The 15,000-nt window shown below is 40.9% G+C and overlaps 1 protein-coding gene across 7 annotated transcripts in view; it reads left to right on the top strand.

Annotated features, from left to right (window-relative positions):
* The window catches only part of LOC125047666 (protein shisa-3 homolog), a 145,018-nt gene that overhangs the window by 107,569 nt on the left and 22,449 nt on the right, over positions 1–15,000 (top strand). For 5 of the 7 annotated variants that reach the window (XM_047646000.1, XM_047646001.1, XM_047646002.1 and 2 more), the window contains exon 5: positions 13,819–13,924. In XM_047646000.1, the coding sequence (XP_047501956.1) occupies positions 13,819–13,924 (106 nt within the window). The remainder of the gene's footprint in view (positions 1–13,818; positions 13,925–15,000) is intronic. The other 2 variants (XM_047646005.1, XM_047646006.1) reach the window with 1 other exon arrangement.

The raw sequence follows: 15,000 nt of genomic DNA on the forward strand, positions 1-15,000 counted from the left end.
TTATTATTATTATTATTATAATTGCTGTTGTTGTTAAAATTATAATAATAATAATGATAATGAGGATTATTATTACTGTTATTATCGTTATTATTGTTAATATCATTATCATGATTCATTATTATGATTTTCTTTATTGTTATCTATCATATTGGTTCCTCCTTCCTTGTTTATGAGCTTCTCCTTCGCTTTCTTCGTCCCTCTCTCTTTCTGCAGGATGAATCTGTCCTTCATATTGTTCACTCTTATTTACTTTATATATATATATATATATATATATATATATATATATATATATATATATATATATATATTCACACACACACATATGCATAGATGTTTTTTTTAAATCTATATATTTATTAACTTATTTATTTATATACTTATTGATTTATCAAGTTTTCCCTTTTGCACTATCATCAGACTTTGCTTTCCGCGCACCACTCTTCCTTTCTCTCGTCCTTTCTCTACACCCCGTTTCGCCCTTTATTTCTTCACTTTTATCACACCCTCTCCTCTTCCTCCTTTCCCCTTCTGACTCTTCCGTTTAATTCCATGTCTCCGTTTTCCCTTCTTTGTATCAGATTTATTTATCTCGTCATTTAGCACGGTCTTTCCCGTTTACGTGTTTCTCCTTTTTATCTTTTATCGGTTTTATGTTCTCTCCTCTTTTCTCTTGCTATTTTCTTTGATTTGTTTTGTTCTTTTTCTTCTTTTTGCTGTTTCTCTTTTTGGTTTTGATTGTTCCTTGTTTTGTTTATCTTCCTTTTTTTTCAGCTACACTTTTTTCTCTTTTTATCTTCTGTTGCCTTTTATCGGGTCTACCCCCCTTCTCTTTCTCCTCCCTATTTCGTTTTCCCTTTTCTTCTTTCATTCGCCTTTTATCACACGTTTTGTCTTCTCTTCTTTCTCTTGCTCATAATATCCTTCGCTTGTTTGTGTATCAGTCCCTTTCCTTTCTTATTTCCTGCCTGTTCTCTCTCGTCTTTTAATTTTCTTTTTCTTCTCTCGTCTCTCCCTTCTCCCTTTTACCTTTTTTTTTGTTATTCGTCTTTTTTCCCTTATATGTTATAATTTATCCTCTCCCCCCCCTTCTCTCTTTTCCTTGTCTTTCGTCAATCTTTCTCGCTTCTTTCCTTTCTCTCTTTCGTTCTCTTTCCTCTGCTTTCTCTTTTCCCATCTCCCCTTTCTCGTGTTTCTCCTCTCTCTTCCCTTGCTCTTCATCAGATCTCACTTCTCCCGTTTTTTTTTTTCGTTTCTGTTTCCCTCGCCTTTTATCAGATTTTCTCTTTTCTTCTTCTTTTTTTTTCTTTCCTTCTCGACTTAATCCTCTTTCCGTCGCCTTTTATCATCCCTTCTTCCCTCTCCTCTTTTCCTTCTCCCTTTCTCTTTCCCTCGTTTTTTTTTAACCAACCCTTTTCTCTTCTCCTACTTTCTCTTCTCCTCGCCATTTATCTACCTACCCCTCTTCCCTCTTCCTTGTCTCTTCTTTCTTTCTCTTCCTCCTCCTCTTCCTTCCCTCCCCTTGCCTCCCCCTCTCCCCCCCCGCCTTTTGTTTACTGCTCTACCTTCCGTTTTTTTTTGTTTTGTTTTTTTGTTCGTCCGATCTCATCACATTATGTTCCTTTTTTTTTTTTTTTTTTTTTTTTTTTTTTTTTTGCGAGAGTGTTTAATAACTTGGTTGTTTACGCAGTTTCGCGGGGAATTTTAGTCTGGGTCTCTTTATTTTTCTTTGGGTTTCATTTGTCCTTTTTTTAAAATTATTGTTTGTGTTGGTTTGGTGTTGTTTTTTGTTTTTTTGTTGTTTTTGTTATTGTTGTTGTTGCTGTTTTGTCTGTTTTTTGTCATTTTTGTTGTTGTTTTGCCTTGTTTTTTAAACGTTTTTGTTGTTTTAGTTGTTTTGTTGTTTTTGTTGTTTTTTATTGCTGTTCTTGTAGTTGTCGTTTTGTCTTGTTTTTTATCATTTTTGTTGTTTTAATTGTTTTTTTTGCTGTTTTTATTGTTTTTTGTTGCTGATATTGTAGTTGTCGTTTCGTTGTTTTTTGTTGTTGCTTTTGGTGTTGTGTTTGTAGATGCCATTTGCGGATGGAGTTTCATGCATCGTGGTGGTTTTGACATTCTGTTTGATTTATTCTTTCCATTTTTTCCTCCCGTTGTGGGTTTTTAAAAACTTTTTGAATAACATTCCGTAATACGATTTGTTTTGCTTATTACGGCAAATGTTTTTTTTTCTCTATCTCTCTCTCTCTCGCTTTTTTTTTTTTTTTTTGTTGTATGTGGTCGTTGCGTTTTGTTTGTTGATGTTATTATGAATTTCCATTGCGTCTGACAGCTGGTTGGGATGGTTGCCGGGGCTCACTTCGTTTTCATTTTCGTTTCTATTCTTTGTCTTTTTATTTGTTCTTTCGTTTATATATTTCTATTATTTGTTTTTTTTGTTCTTTCGTTTATATATTTCTATTATTTGTTTTTTTTGTTCTTTCGTTTCTGTTCTTTGTCTTTTTTTTGTTCTTTCGTTTCTATTATTTGTCTTTTTTTTATTCTTTCGTTTCTATTCTTTGTCTTGTTTTGTTCTTTCATTTATATTCTTTGTCTTTTTATTTGTTCTTCCTTTTTACCTTTTTTCTACGCTGCCTAAGCCATTAGATATCTGGGAGAGGAAAAAGAAGAAAAAAACACGAAAAGAAGGAAAAGAAAATTGAAATAAACAAAACAGGTGCGTGGGAAGCAGGAGGGTAGGGGAGGGAGGGAGGGGGAGGGGTAGGGGGGGTAGGGGGCAGGGGAGCGTTACAGCAGCGAAGTGACATATAACTTGTGCATTTCGGAGGAAGTTTGATTGAAATTTGACAAAAGTGAAAAATCAAGGAAAGGCGAAAGTTGTGTATGAAAACGATTATGTAAATGTTTTTATGTCTCCGCTCTTTTTCTCCCAAAAGTTTTTAATCTTGGGACGGAAAATTTTCGGGTACTTGTTTGGAAGATGGGGGAGGGGGGGCGGGGGAGGAGGGTGGGGGGAGGGTCAGAGAGGGGCGTTGGGGGGAGGTGGCGGGGGAGGAGGGTGGGGGGGAAAGGCCAGGGAAGGGGCGGGGGAGAGACTGGGGAGGACCGGGGAAGGGCGTTGAGGGGGGGGGGGGCGAGCGGAGATGGGGGGGAAGGAAGATAGGGGGGGTAAGGCTAACAGGGAGTGGGGATGGGGGGAGGGCCAGGGAAGGGCTGAGGCTGGCGGGGGGTGGGAATGAGGGACATGACAAAGCAATAAAAAGGAGGGAGAAAGGAGGAAAAAAGCATGGAAAAGAGGAAGAGAGGGAGAAGAGAGGAGGAATAGACGGTAGACGAGAGAGAGGTGGAGGAGAGGGGAAGAGAGAGGAATGGGGAAGGGGGATACGAGGGGGAGGGTAGGGGAGAGGGGATAAGGGAGGGGGGGAGAAGGGGAGGGAAGGACCAAGACATGTTGTTATATTGGAAGAAGATTTAAGCGGGACAAAAAAAAAAAAAAAAAAAAAAAAAAAAAAAAAAAAAAAAAAAATGACATGTTACTTTATGCAAGATTTATATTTTCCTTTTTGTTTCACATATTTTTTTTTTCTTTCCAGTTGAAACATTATGATAAAGGAACAGGAGAGCATTTACATTTAAACACTATGAAGACCTTAGTTTATAGAGCATTAAAAATCGAACACGCTTTTCCTAAGCTGCTCTTATAAATTACGCCTAATTTCTTGCATCTTGAAACAAAAATAAAAATCTAGAACTCCTCTTCCTATTACGCATATCTCGGAGTTTAAAAAAAGTGAGGAAAAAGGGGAGCAGGGGAAGAGGAGGGGATGGGTGTGAAGTGAAGAAGAGGAAGAGAAGAAGAAAAGAATTAGAAGAATAGGAATAATAAGAAGGAAGTGGAGGAGGAGGAGGAGGAGGAGGAAGAAGAAGAAGAAGAAGAAGAAGAAGAAGAAGAAGAAGAAGAAGAAGAAGAAGAAGAAGAAGAAGAAGAAGAAGAAGAAGAAGAAGAAGACGAAGACGAAGACGAAGACGAAGACGAAGACGAAGAAGAAGAAGAAGAAGAAGAAGAAGAAGAAGAAGACGAAGAAGAAGAAGAAGAAGAAGAAGAAGAAGAAGAAGAAGAAGAAGAAGAAGAAGAAGAAGAAGAAGAAGGAGGAAGAGAAGGAGAAGGAGGAGGAGGAGCAGGAGGACGGGAAGGGGGGGGGGGTAGGAGTAGGAGGAAGAGAAGGAGGAAAAGGAGAAGGAGAAGGTAACGGAGACGGAGACGGAGAAGGAGATAGAAAAAGGAGAAGAAGGAGACGGAGACAGAGAATTAAGACGAGGAGAAGAAGAAAAGAATAGAGAAAAAATATAACGAATGAAAAGCAAGAAGACCAAGGCCTCTCCCCCCACAAAACAAAACTAAAACCAAACAAAACAAAAGCAAAACACATTCATCCAAATAAACAGCAAACCCCACGATAAGCCGAATTCGCTTTACCGAGGTCACAGCGCTCACCTGCCCAACACTATTTACATTCGGACCCCCTCAGCAGCTGACTCGTAGGTCGAACTAGGACCGTGATGGTCGTCAGATTATCATGGTAGGTGGTCAGGAGAGGGTTATACGTCTTCGCATTTAGTCACCTACTTCCTTAAGGAGGGAAGGTGAAAGGAGGGGAGGAGAGGGGATAGAAGGAGGAGAAGGGTTAGGAGGAGGAGAGGGGATGGGTGGGAAGGAGGAGAGGGGATAGGAGGAGGAGAAGGGATGGGTGGGAAGGAGGAGAGGGGATGGGAGGGAAGGAGGAGAGGGGATAGGAGGAGGAAAAGGAAGAGGAGGGAAGGAGGAGAGTGGATGGGAGGGAAGGAGGAGAGGGGATAGGAGGGAAGGAGGAGAGGTGGGAGGGAATGGATAAAAGGGGAGAGAGAGGAGGAGGAGGGAGAAAGGGGGTTAAAGGAAAGATGGGAGAGGGAGAGGCTGAAAATGTGATGATGATATTGAAAAAGTGAAATGAATCACAAAAAAAAGAGAAGAAAAAAAAAAGGGAAGGAAGGGACCACGACAATTCAGAGCAAACAAGAGAAAAAAAGCACTTTAATAAATCATAAAACCACACTCGTTCCGTTCAAAATTAATATATAAAGAATTATAACCGTGCTGTAGCTCCATTAACAACAACAACAAAAAAAGATATATATAAATAAAAAAAGTAAAAAGAAAAATGAAGAAAAAATTAAATATAAGTAGAATAAGCTCGAATTTCCCCCAAAACCACCACCCACGCTCAAAAAAAAAAAAAAAAAGGAAAAGAAAAGAAAAGAAAAAATTAAGGCTTCGTTCAGCTTTCTCCGACACAAATTTCAGGCGGTCTTTTCGTAAATACTCACCGACTGGCCTTCCATTCGAATTTTCGTGCGATGGCCTGCTACTAGAGGAATCTTTTGGAAATGCTGGGCTGTCGTTATTATTTTCAATTTTATTTTTCCCTTTCCATTTTCTTGATCTCATGTCTTCCTTCACCCTTGCTATTTAACATATTCCCCCCCTCCCCCCCTTTTATCTCACGTTTTCCTACACCCTTGCTTCTTAACATTATTTTTTCCTAGTTCTCTTCTATTTATTTTCGTCTATTATTATTTATTATATTTTTTTTCTTGTCTGGTTTTGTGTATTTGTTTGCCTGTCTGTATTTTATCGCTGGAGAATCATGCGGTCAAGATATTTCAAGATATTTTCTCTTTCTTGGAATTTCGTCTTCGATACTAAAAAGCTTTTGTTAAGTAGTTATGTATATTCATTATTTTTTACTTGAAATAGGATTATGTTTTTTTTTTTTTTTTTTTTTTTAACGAGATATATGAACAGCTATATGATCATAAAAAATGGTATTGAATGTATTTTCTTACAATGTATATTTTGAAAACTTGAACAAAGTTCTGGTGTAAATGTAATGCAGACATTTATTTTTTTAAATATAATTTCGCATAACTTTAAATATGCTTTAAAAAAATATACAAATATATTCACTACGTTTAATATGAAAAAGAGGAAACGTTCTCTGGACCACCAAAGGAATTACCTCGGAGCACCAGACTGGCCCGCGACCCTACGCATGCACGGCTCGGCAAAGTGCAGTTTAATGTGTGTATAATACATATGTATATATATATATATATATATATATATATATATGTATATATGTATATATATGTATATATATGTATATGTATGTATAAATATATATGTATATATATAATATATATATATATATATATATATATATATATATATATATATATATATATATGCACACACGCACACACACACACACACACACACACACACACACACACACACACACACACACACACACACACACACACACACACACACACACACACACACACACACACACACACACACACACACACACACACACACACACACACACACACACACACACACACACACACACACATACAATGCGAGTAGATATGCATATGAATATTAGATGACTTAAAGGGCTGCGACCCTCTAAACCCCATATAATCACCAAAATACAAAAATATAAAAAATGCATGATTTAATCCGTACATAATACGAGACAATTTATCTCCAGTCACGACTACCCCCTACCCCCTACCCCCCTTCCCCTCCCCCGCCACAGGCTAACGGTCATTGTTGATCTACTAACCACGTGACAATTGCACATCTCTCCTCGTGAATAGAAATGAGCCGAACTAAGTCATGGGTGCTAGTGTGGATAATGAGTCTTGGAATAAACTGAATTTCTGATCTTTACGAAAATTAATTAGTGAATAATAAATAAAACCGAAATTCAAAGATAAGCGTTTTTGTGTTAGCATCTATTATCACCTTTGGTATTATTTTACACTATATCCCATGTTGCCATCAGACCTGAAGACTTTTAGTAAGAGAACATAAGAATATGAATAAGGTTAAGAATAAGCATAAGAATAAGAATAAGAAAATAAAAGAAGAAGAAGAAAAAAAATACGGTCTTTAACCGCAGTTTTCAAGTCGCCATCTTGCCACCTCTTAATAACACCCGTTACTTTCAAACTTTCGCTCTTTAAACTTTGGTGAATTGTTAGTAGCTTTTCTTCGGGGTTTGGAGTCGTTGCAAGCCTGTGTTTCGGCGGGTCGTGTGGTCGTGGCGAACTTCAATGGTAGATGGCGTTGTTTTTTTTGTGTCCTCGGTCTCATGTCCGTTTTCCTTCTCGATGTCTGCTCTGTTTTCTTAATTTTTTGTTTTCTAGCTTGGTTGTTTTTGGTTTCTACATTATCTTCGTGTTCTCCTTTCATCTTCTTCGCCTTCTTTCTTTCTTTTTTCTTTGATTTGTATTGCTGTTTAGATTTTTCCCTCGTGGACTTTCGGCGCGCGAACGAATTTCACGGATACTTGAAATCCTAACGTATCTACTCACCAACCCCTTCATTTATTCACAAAGCAAAAAAAAAAAAAAACTTTGCTTACCTCTACCGCGAAAGAGAACGAAAAGTCGACCTTTCGCCATGCAGTACCCCGTCGGCCTCTCATTACCTACTTGAAAATGAAATAACCGAAAAGAAGAGGGAGTTTACATTTCCCACAACACGTGCGTTTTACGATGAATTGGAAGCAGGGGGGGGGGGGGGGAGGGCGAAGGAAGGGAAGGGAAGGGAAGGGTTTCATGAAGGTAAAAGGGAGCAAATTGGATGGAAATGGGGAGGGAAAGGGTGAAGAGAACGAAGAGGAAGTAAGGGGGAGCGGGGATGAAGGGGAGGAAGGGGGGAAGAAAGGGGGAGGAAGAGGGGATGAGAGGAGGAAAAGGAAGATAAGAAAGAAGTAAAGGAGAGGGAAGTGGGAGGGGGAATTTAAGGAAGAGGAAGAAGAAAACGAAGGGATTACTTGGAGGGGGGGGGGGGATGGGAAGGAGGGAGAAGAAGGGGAAGTTGAAGGTTTCACTTTCGCCGTTATCTCGTCCTCATCACATCTCGCCATTGCTCGTGTGTGTGTGTGTGTGTGTGTGTGTGTGTGTGTGTGTGTGTGTGTGTGTGTGTGTGTGTGTACATACATGCATACATTCATACATACACATACATAGATACATACATACATATATATATATATATATAAATAGATAAGTAAATAAATAAATATATGTATATATGTGTGTGTGTGTGTGTATGTGTGTGTGTGTGTGTGTGTGTGTGTGTGTGTGTGTGTGTGTGTGTGTGTGTGTGTGTGTGTGTGTGTGTGTGTATGTGTGTGTGTGTGTGTGTGTGTGTGTGTGTGTGTGTATGTGTGTGTGTGTGTGTGTGTGTGTGTGTGTGTGTGTGTGTATGTGTGGTATACATACATACACACACACACACACACACACATATATATATAGTGAGATTAGAATATCTTTATATGAAATTACAATTGTCATTAAAAGAGGGTACATACTGTATTAAATTCACTCGCTGAAATTTGCTCTGCCTCATGTACCGTTATTACATCAGGAATATAAGATTTCATATGCCGCAAATTCATCACGTGTTTCGCATTAATCCGATATATCATGTTTACTAAGGATGGTATTACGCTTAGTCTATTGTCTGGGAATTGAATGCCATTTCGAGGTAATTTCCGAAAGAGTGAAGTTGTTATTATGCTTTTATGTGCATTCGCCCATTCGTTTCTCTCGCATGTGAATAGGTTCGAACATAACCGCAAATGGACAAGGGGAATAGAAAGCTTTTGAAGAACTAAAACAAAACACGTGTAAGTGCTTCATCTACAGAACATAATCTCGCCAACAGACACTAAAACACATAAACACAGACAGACACACGCGCGGATTTTTCTAATGAAAGGAATTTTAAATCGTCTTCTAATGCTCTCGACCGCCCTCTTATCTGCTTCACAAGGCAAGGAATGTACGCGAGATAGGTTCTCCACTAGGCTGTTTTCAGACGACGATCTTCTCTCGACACATTATACGCTCGTGGTTGGTTGGCGGGAACTCCACACGGCCATTGTATTGTTCCTTGGTGTTTTATACAGCGATCTCGCTTTTTTACGCCTAACATTATTTTGGATAATACTATGGAGACACAACTACCATCTGGTGGTAATGTTGGTCTCCGCTGTTGGAAATTGTAGGGGTACTTGTGGTAGGAGGTTGGGAATTTCCTTTAGGCGTGTATCCCTTTCAGCGTTACATTTTTCTCTGGTTTCATTATTTAAAGTGATTTTTCTTCAGGGATGTAGGATCATTAGTTTTTGTATTCTGGGCGGAATGTTATTTAAAAACTATTTTCTGTTTTTAGACTTATACTTAATATCTATTTCATAGTAGCGCCAACCTTTGAATATTTCAGTGATTGTGTTTGTGCCGCTGTATCGCCGCTGATGATGTTTTAAACTCTGCCATTAGCAGCAATGGTCCATTAGTCATGAATCTCGTTCACATTTGGTTTTTTTTTATGGGAAAGAGCGGCATTTGGGAGTCCCTACCTCTCTGAACTGCTTTACATTTCCATAGCTAATCTACTGGAAGGCTTTCATCGCCCCCAAAGGCCAATGTAACCAGATAGTTAGCCAACCAAACCACAGCACGCTCTTTGAAGTAGCACACCGTAACCTCGGCGTAGCGTGAGTCTCGCCGAGTCGTAATTCAACCGTAAGCGAGACTCATAGCCTCGTGATCCCCGCATCAGATCGCATTAGTCGCGCTATTACCGCGTGCGGCCGGAGAGGCATTGTCACATTATGAGGCCGCCATAAACCGGCGCGCGTCGGGTCAGAACATTATCTAGAAATTACCGTACAGCGACATGATCATTACCCGGAATTGCATTACAGCGACCCCAACTACTCCGAAGTAATCGCGGCTGCATCCCATCCCTAACCCAACGCACGGCGGGCAACCGAACGATAACTTTGCCGGAAGAGATCATCGTAACCACTCAGCCCTCTATTAGGAAACCGCAATACCCCCTTAAAAGCTATTGCATGGGCTGCTTCGTCGAGGGGCCGCGTGCTCAGGGAGGATCGCTCAATTCCATCAGCGGGAGAGAAAAAGAGAGAGGGAGGGAGGGAGGGAGGGAGGGAGGGAGGGAGGAGGGGCAGGTAGGAAACGACGGAAAATGAAATAATAGGTGGATAGAAAGTGGAAGGTGATGAGTTCACTCGTTTCTTCTTTTTTTCTTTCCTATTTTTGTTGTAGTCTAATCTTCAACGTTTCTTTCGTGTTCTTCCTCTCCTTCTCCCTCTTTTATTCTTCTTATCTTCTACTTCTTTTTCTCACAACGATCTAGGCTTCAGCTTCTATTCATCATTCATTTTGCTTTCGATTTCTTCCTCTTCTTGTCTTCCTCTCTTCCCATTTTCCTTGCTTTTTCGCCGTCGTTTTTACCTGGAACCTCTAATGTTTTTTTTCTTCCTATTTTAGAACGACTCAATTTTTTTGCTTTTTTTTCTCTTCCAATTTTAGAACGATAAAACATTCAGCTTATTTTTTTATCTTTCTATTTTAGAACGACCAAAATTTCAACATAATTTTTTTTTATCTTTCTACTTTAGAACGATCAAAATTTCAACGCTTTTCTAGAATGATCTAACCTTATTTTTTTTTTTGAACAATCAAGCCTTTAACTGCTGCTTCTTAGTCGAGTTTCCCCTTTTTTCTAGAACGACCTTATTTCCAACTTCTTTTTTTTTATTCTGGAACGATCTAACCTTCAAGTTCTTCCTGCTTTTACTGGAAGGATCTAATATTAATTTTTTTTTTTTATTGGAAGGACCTACGTTCAACTTCTATCTACCAATCAACTTTATTTTTTTTTTTTATTCTAGAAATCTTCAAGTCCTTATTTTTTCTCTTGGATCTAGTCTTGTTTTTGCTTGTTTTTTTTCTTCCTTTCCTTCTTGTGTCGTCTTCTTTTTCTTCCTCTTCTTCTTTGTCTTTTTTTTTCTGGAACTAATATTCAAACTTTTTTCTTCTTCTTTCCCTTCCTCTTCTTCTTTTCTTCTCATTCTTCTTCTTCTTCAAGGACGATATAGCCTCCCGACTCCTCCTTCTCCTACTTCTCTCCTTCTTCTCCTTCCCCTTCTCCTTCTCCTTCTCCTTCTCCTTCTTCTTCTCTCCTTCTCCTTCTCCTTCTCCTTCTCCTTCTCCTTCTCCTTCTCCTTCTCCTTCTCCTTCTCCTTCTCCTTCTCCTTCTTCTCCTTCTCCTCCTTCTTCTCCTTCTCCTTCTCCTTCTCCTTCTCTTTCTTCTCCTTCTCCTTCTCCTTCTTCTCCTTCTTCTTCCCCTTCTCCTTCTCCTTCTCCTTCTTCTCTCCTCCTTCTCCTTCTCCTTCTCCTTCTCCTTCTCCTTCTCCTTCTCCTCCTCCTCCTCCATCTCCTTCTCCTTCTTCTCTCCTTCTCTCCTTCTTCTCCTTCTTCTCTCCTTCTTCTCTCCTTCTCCTTCTCCTTCTTCTTCTTCTCTCCTCTTTCCCGAAACGATCAAGTCCTCAACTCCTGCTTCTTTTCCTCCTCCTCCTTTTTTTTTGTCCTTTTTTCCTGCAACGATCTGACCTCAACTTTGCAACTTTGCACCATCCAATGCCATCCTTTTGCGCCTTTCCTTTACTCTCAATCAATCAGTATGCGAGAAGAATTTTTTGGCGGGCTCCTCGAGGGGGTGTGGTGGGGGGGAGGGGTGAGGCGGCCACGGGGGGGGGGGGGGGGGGTGATGGCTGGAAAAGGTCCAAAGGCCGAGGGGAAGGGGGGAGGGGCGAGGGAGGGGGGAGGGAGGTGAGGGGGGGGGGGAGGGATGGAGGGGAGGATTAGGAGGAGGGAGAGGGAGAGGATTAGGAGAAGGAAGGGAGGAGGGAAGGAAGGAAAGAGGGAGAGAATTAAGAGGAGGGAGGGAGAGAGACAGGGAGATGAAGGGAGGGATGGAGGGAGAGGATTAAGAGGAGAGAGGGAGGGAGGAGGTAGAAGGAGAGGGAGAGAGACAGAGGGAGCGAGGGATGGAGGGAGGGAGGGAAGGAGGGAGGGAGGGGGGGGGGAGGAGGGAGGGAGGGAGGAGGGAGGGAGGGAAGGAGGGAAGGAGGGAGGGAGGGAAGGAGGGAGGGAGGGAAGGAGGGAAGGAGGGAAGGAGGGAAGGATGGAGGAGTGGGTAAGGAGTAGAGGCAGAAAGATGGTCAGGAGGAGGAGGAGGAGGAGGTGGGGAGAAGGAAGGAGGAGACGAAAGGGGACAAGGACAAGTGACGGAGGAAGAAAGGAAGAGGATGTAGCAGGAGGGGAGGAAACGAAAGAAGAAATGGAGGAAGGGAGAAGATGTCTTGGATTAACAAAAAGAAGGAGCATAGTAAAATAAATAGACAGATAAATAAATAGATAAATAAATAAATAGATAACACAAAAGGTTCTGAAAAAAAAGGCGAGGAAGAGAAAAAGGGAACGGAAATAGGGAAGGAAGAATTAAAAGAAGCCAGACGAGAATGGGAAAACGAAGGAAATTAAGGAAGGAAAATTAAAGAAAAAAGAATCGCGGAAAAAAGCAGAATTGCGATAAAGGAGTGCGAGATAGATAGCAGGACATCCGAGAGACAAAGAGAGGGAAAGTCAATGCAGTTGAAGGGAAAATATTTAAAGACATAAAACATAAAAGAAGAAGAAGGAGGAGGAGAAGGAGAAGGAGGAGGAGGAGGAGGAGGAGGAGGAGGAGGAGGAGGAGGAGGAGGAGGAGGAGGAGGAGGAGGAGGGAGGAGGAGGAGGAGGAGGAGGAGGAGAAGGAGAAGGAGAAGGAGAAGGAGAAGGAGAAGGAGAAGGAGAAGGAGGAGGAGGAGAAGGAGAAGGAGAAGGAGAAGGAGAAGGAGGAGGAGGAGGAGGAGGAGGAGGAGGAGGAGGAGGAGGAGGAGGAGGAGGAGGAGGAGGAGGAGGAGCATAATAATAATAATAATAATAATAACAATAATAATAATAATAATTATAATAATAATAAGAAGAAGGAGAAGGAGAAGGAGAAGGAGAAGAAGAAAAAGAAGAAGAAAAAGAGGAAGAAAATGGCAAGACATTTGAAATGTAAAATAAAATGAGAAAAAAATTTAAAGAAAAATAAAAAGAAAAGACAAACAATGAAAAAAAAATGAACATGGATATGATAAAATAAAAGGGCTTAAAAAATAAGAACGAAAAAACGAAAAAAAAAAAGATGAAGACAAGCGAGACGGGCAACAGAACGCCTCGCCTCGCCTTATCAGCACGTGTCCTGTGATCGTCTGTTAATGTGTCTGTTGAGTGTTGCACGATAAGGCCCTGATAGTCACCTGCCTTGCCTGCACGTTATTCCGAGAGCTGTGTGTGCATAATTGATATCGTCTACAGCTCTCCAGTTTTGTCTTTTCTCCCTGTTTCTCTTGTTTATTTGTCTCTCGTGGTTCTATCTGTGTGTGTCTGCTTTCTTTTCGTTTGTTTTCTCTTCTTATTTTTATTCTTCACTATATTATTCTTTCTTCTTCACCTTCTTCTTGTTCTTCTTCTTTTTCCTTTCCCATGTTGTCGTTTTATTCATGTGATCTCTAACCCGAATGAATATGAAATATGAATTCTCGTTACGCTTGTTGCGCCACCCCTGCACCGCCCCCTTCCCCCCTCCTCCCCCCTCCCCCCCCTTCACCCCTTCCTTCAACTAACCTCCCCCCCTCCCCCCCACAACCCCCTCAAAGGACCGGTCACTCCCCCCCCACCCCTCCCCAACCCCTCCACCCCTATCCCCTATCCCCCCCGCATCTCACACTGCACCGCCACGAGTCACACAGCCCTCGCTTACGCTCACCCTTCCCTGTCACTGCCCGCCAGGACCACTCTACCAGATGCACTGCTCCTCCACAGCCTCGGGTGTGGCCAATATGTACAGCTTCTCCGGCACCACCACGCCCTCTGAGACGCCCCGTTCCCTCTCCAGGTACGTGTTGCACTCCGCCAGCGCCCCCAGACGTAGGGCATCTTTGGCTCTCCTCTTGGCGTCCTGCTGTGGGCGCTGGATGCTGTGCGCTTCTTGTTTCAGTTTTGTTTTTCTTCTGTGTCTCTCGAACTGTTTATTTTTTGTTTTATTGTTTTTATTGTTATTATTATTATTATTATTATTATTGTTGTTATTGTTATTGTTATTATTATCATTGTTATTGTTCTTATTGTTATTATTATTATTGTTATTATTATTGTTATTTTTAAATTATTATTATTATTATTATTTTTAAATTATTTATTATTATTATTTTTATATTAAATTATTTTTATTACATATCACATTATTATAAACATTATTACATCATTATTATCATCACTCTTTATCATCATTATCATTAATCATTATCCCATCCTCATCCTCATCCTCTATCTTCATCTTCAGCTTCATCTCATCTTCATCTTCATCTCATCTTCATCTTCATCTTCATCTTCATTCCCCGTCGCCATTTTCAGTTTCATTTTCACCTTCATCTTCATCTTCATCTTCATCCATTTTCTTCCCATCTTATCTTTATCATCAAAACACTTTATTGTTTTTTTTTAATTGTGTAATGTTTGTCATTCTCTTCTCTATCTCTTTCTCTTTCATATCCGTCCCTCTCTCCTCTGCCCTTCACCCCCCCCCCCCCTCTCTCTCTCCTCCCCCTTCCTCTCTCTCTCTCTCCTCTCTCTCCTCCTCTCTCTCTCTCTCTCTCTCTCTCTCCTCTCTCTCCTCCCCCTCATCTCTCTCTCTCTCTCTCTTCTTTTCTTCTCTCGTCTCCTCTCTCTCTCCCTCTCTATCTCTCTCTCTCTCTCTCTATTGAGATATTAATCTATATAACTGACTATCTATCTGTCTATCTCTCAATTATCTTATCTGCTCAGTCTGTTGCTCATTCTCTCTCACTCCTCTCTTCCCTTTCTCTCCCTCTCTCGCCCTCCCTCCTCACTCTCTCTCTCTCTCCTCACTCCTCTCCCCTCCTCCTCTCTCTCTCCCTCTTTCCCCTCCCTCCCTTCCCTCTCCCTCCCCCC

The sequence above is a fragment of the Penaeus chinensis genome, chromosome 41 (assembly GCF_019202785.1).
Source record: "Penaeus chinensis breed Huanghai No. 1 chromosome 41, ASM1920278v2, whole genome shotgun sequence".
NCBI classification, from domain to species: Eukaryota; Metazoa; Arthropoda; class Malacostraca; order Decapoda; family Penaeidae; genus Penaeus; species Penaeus chinensis.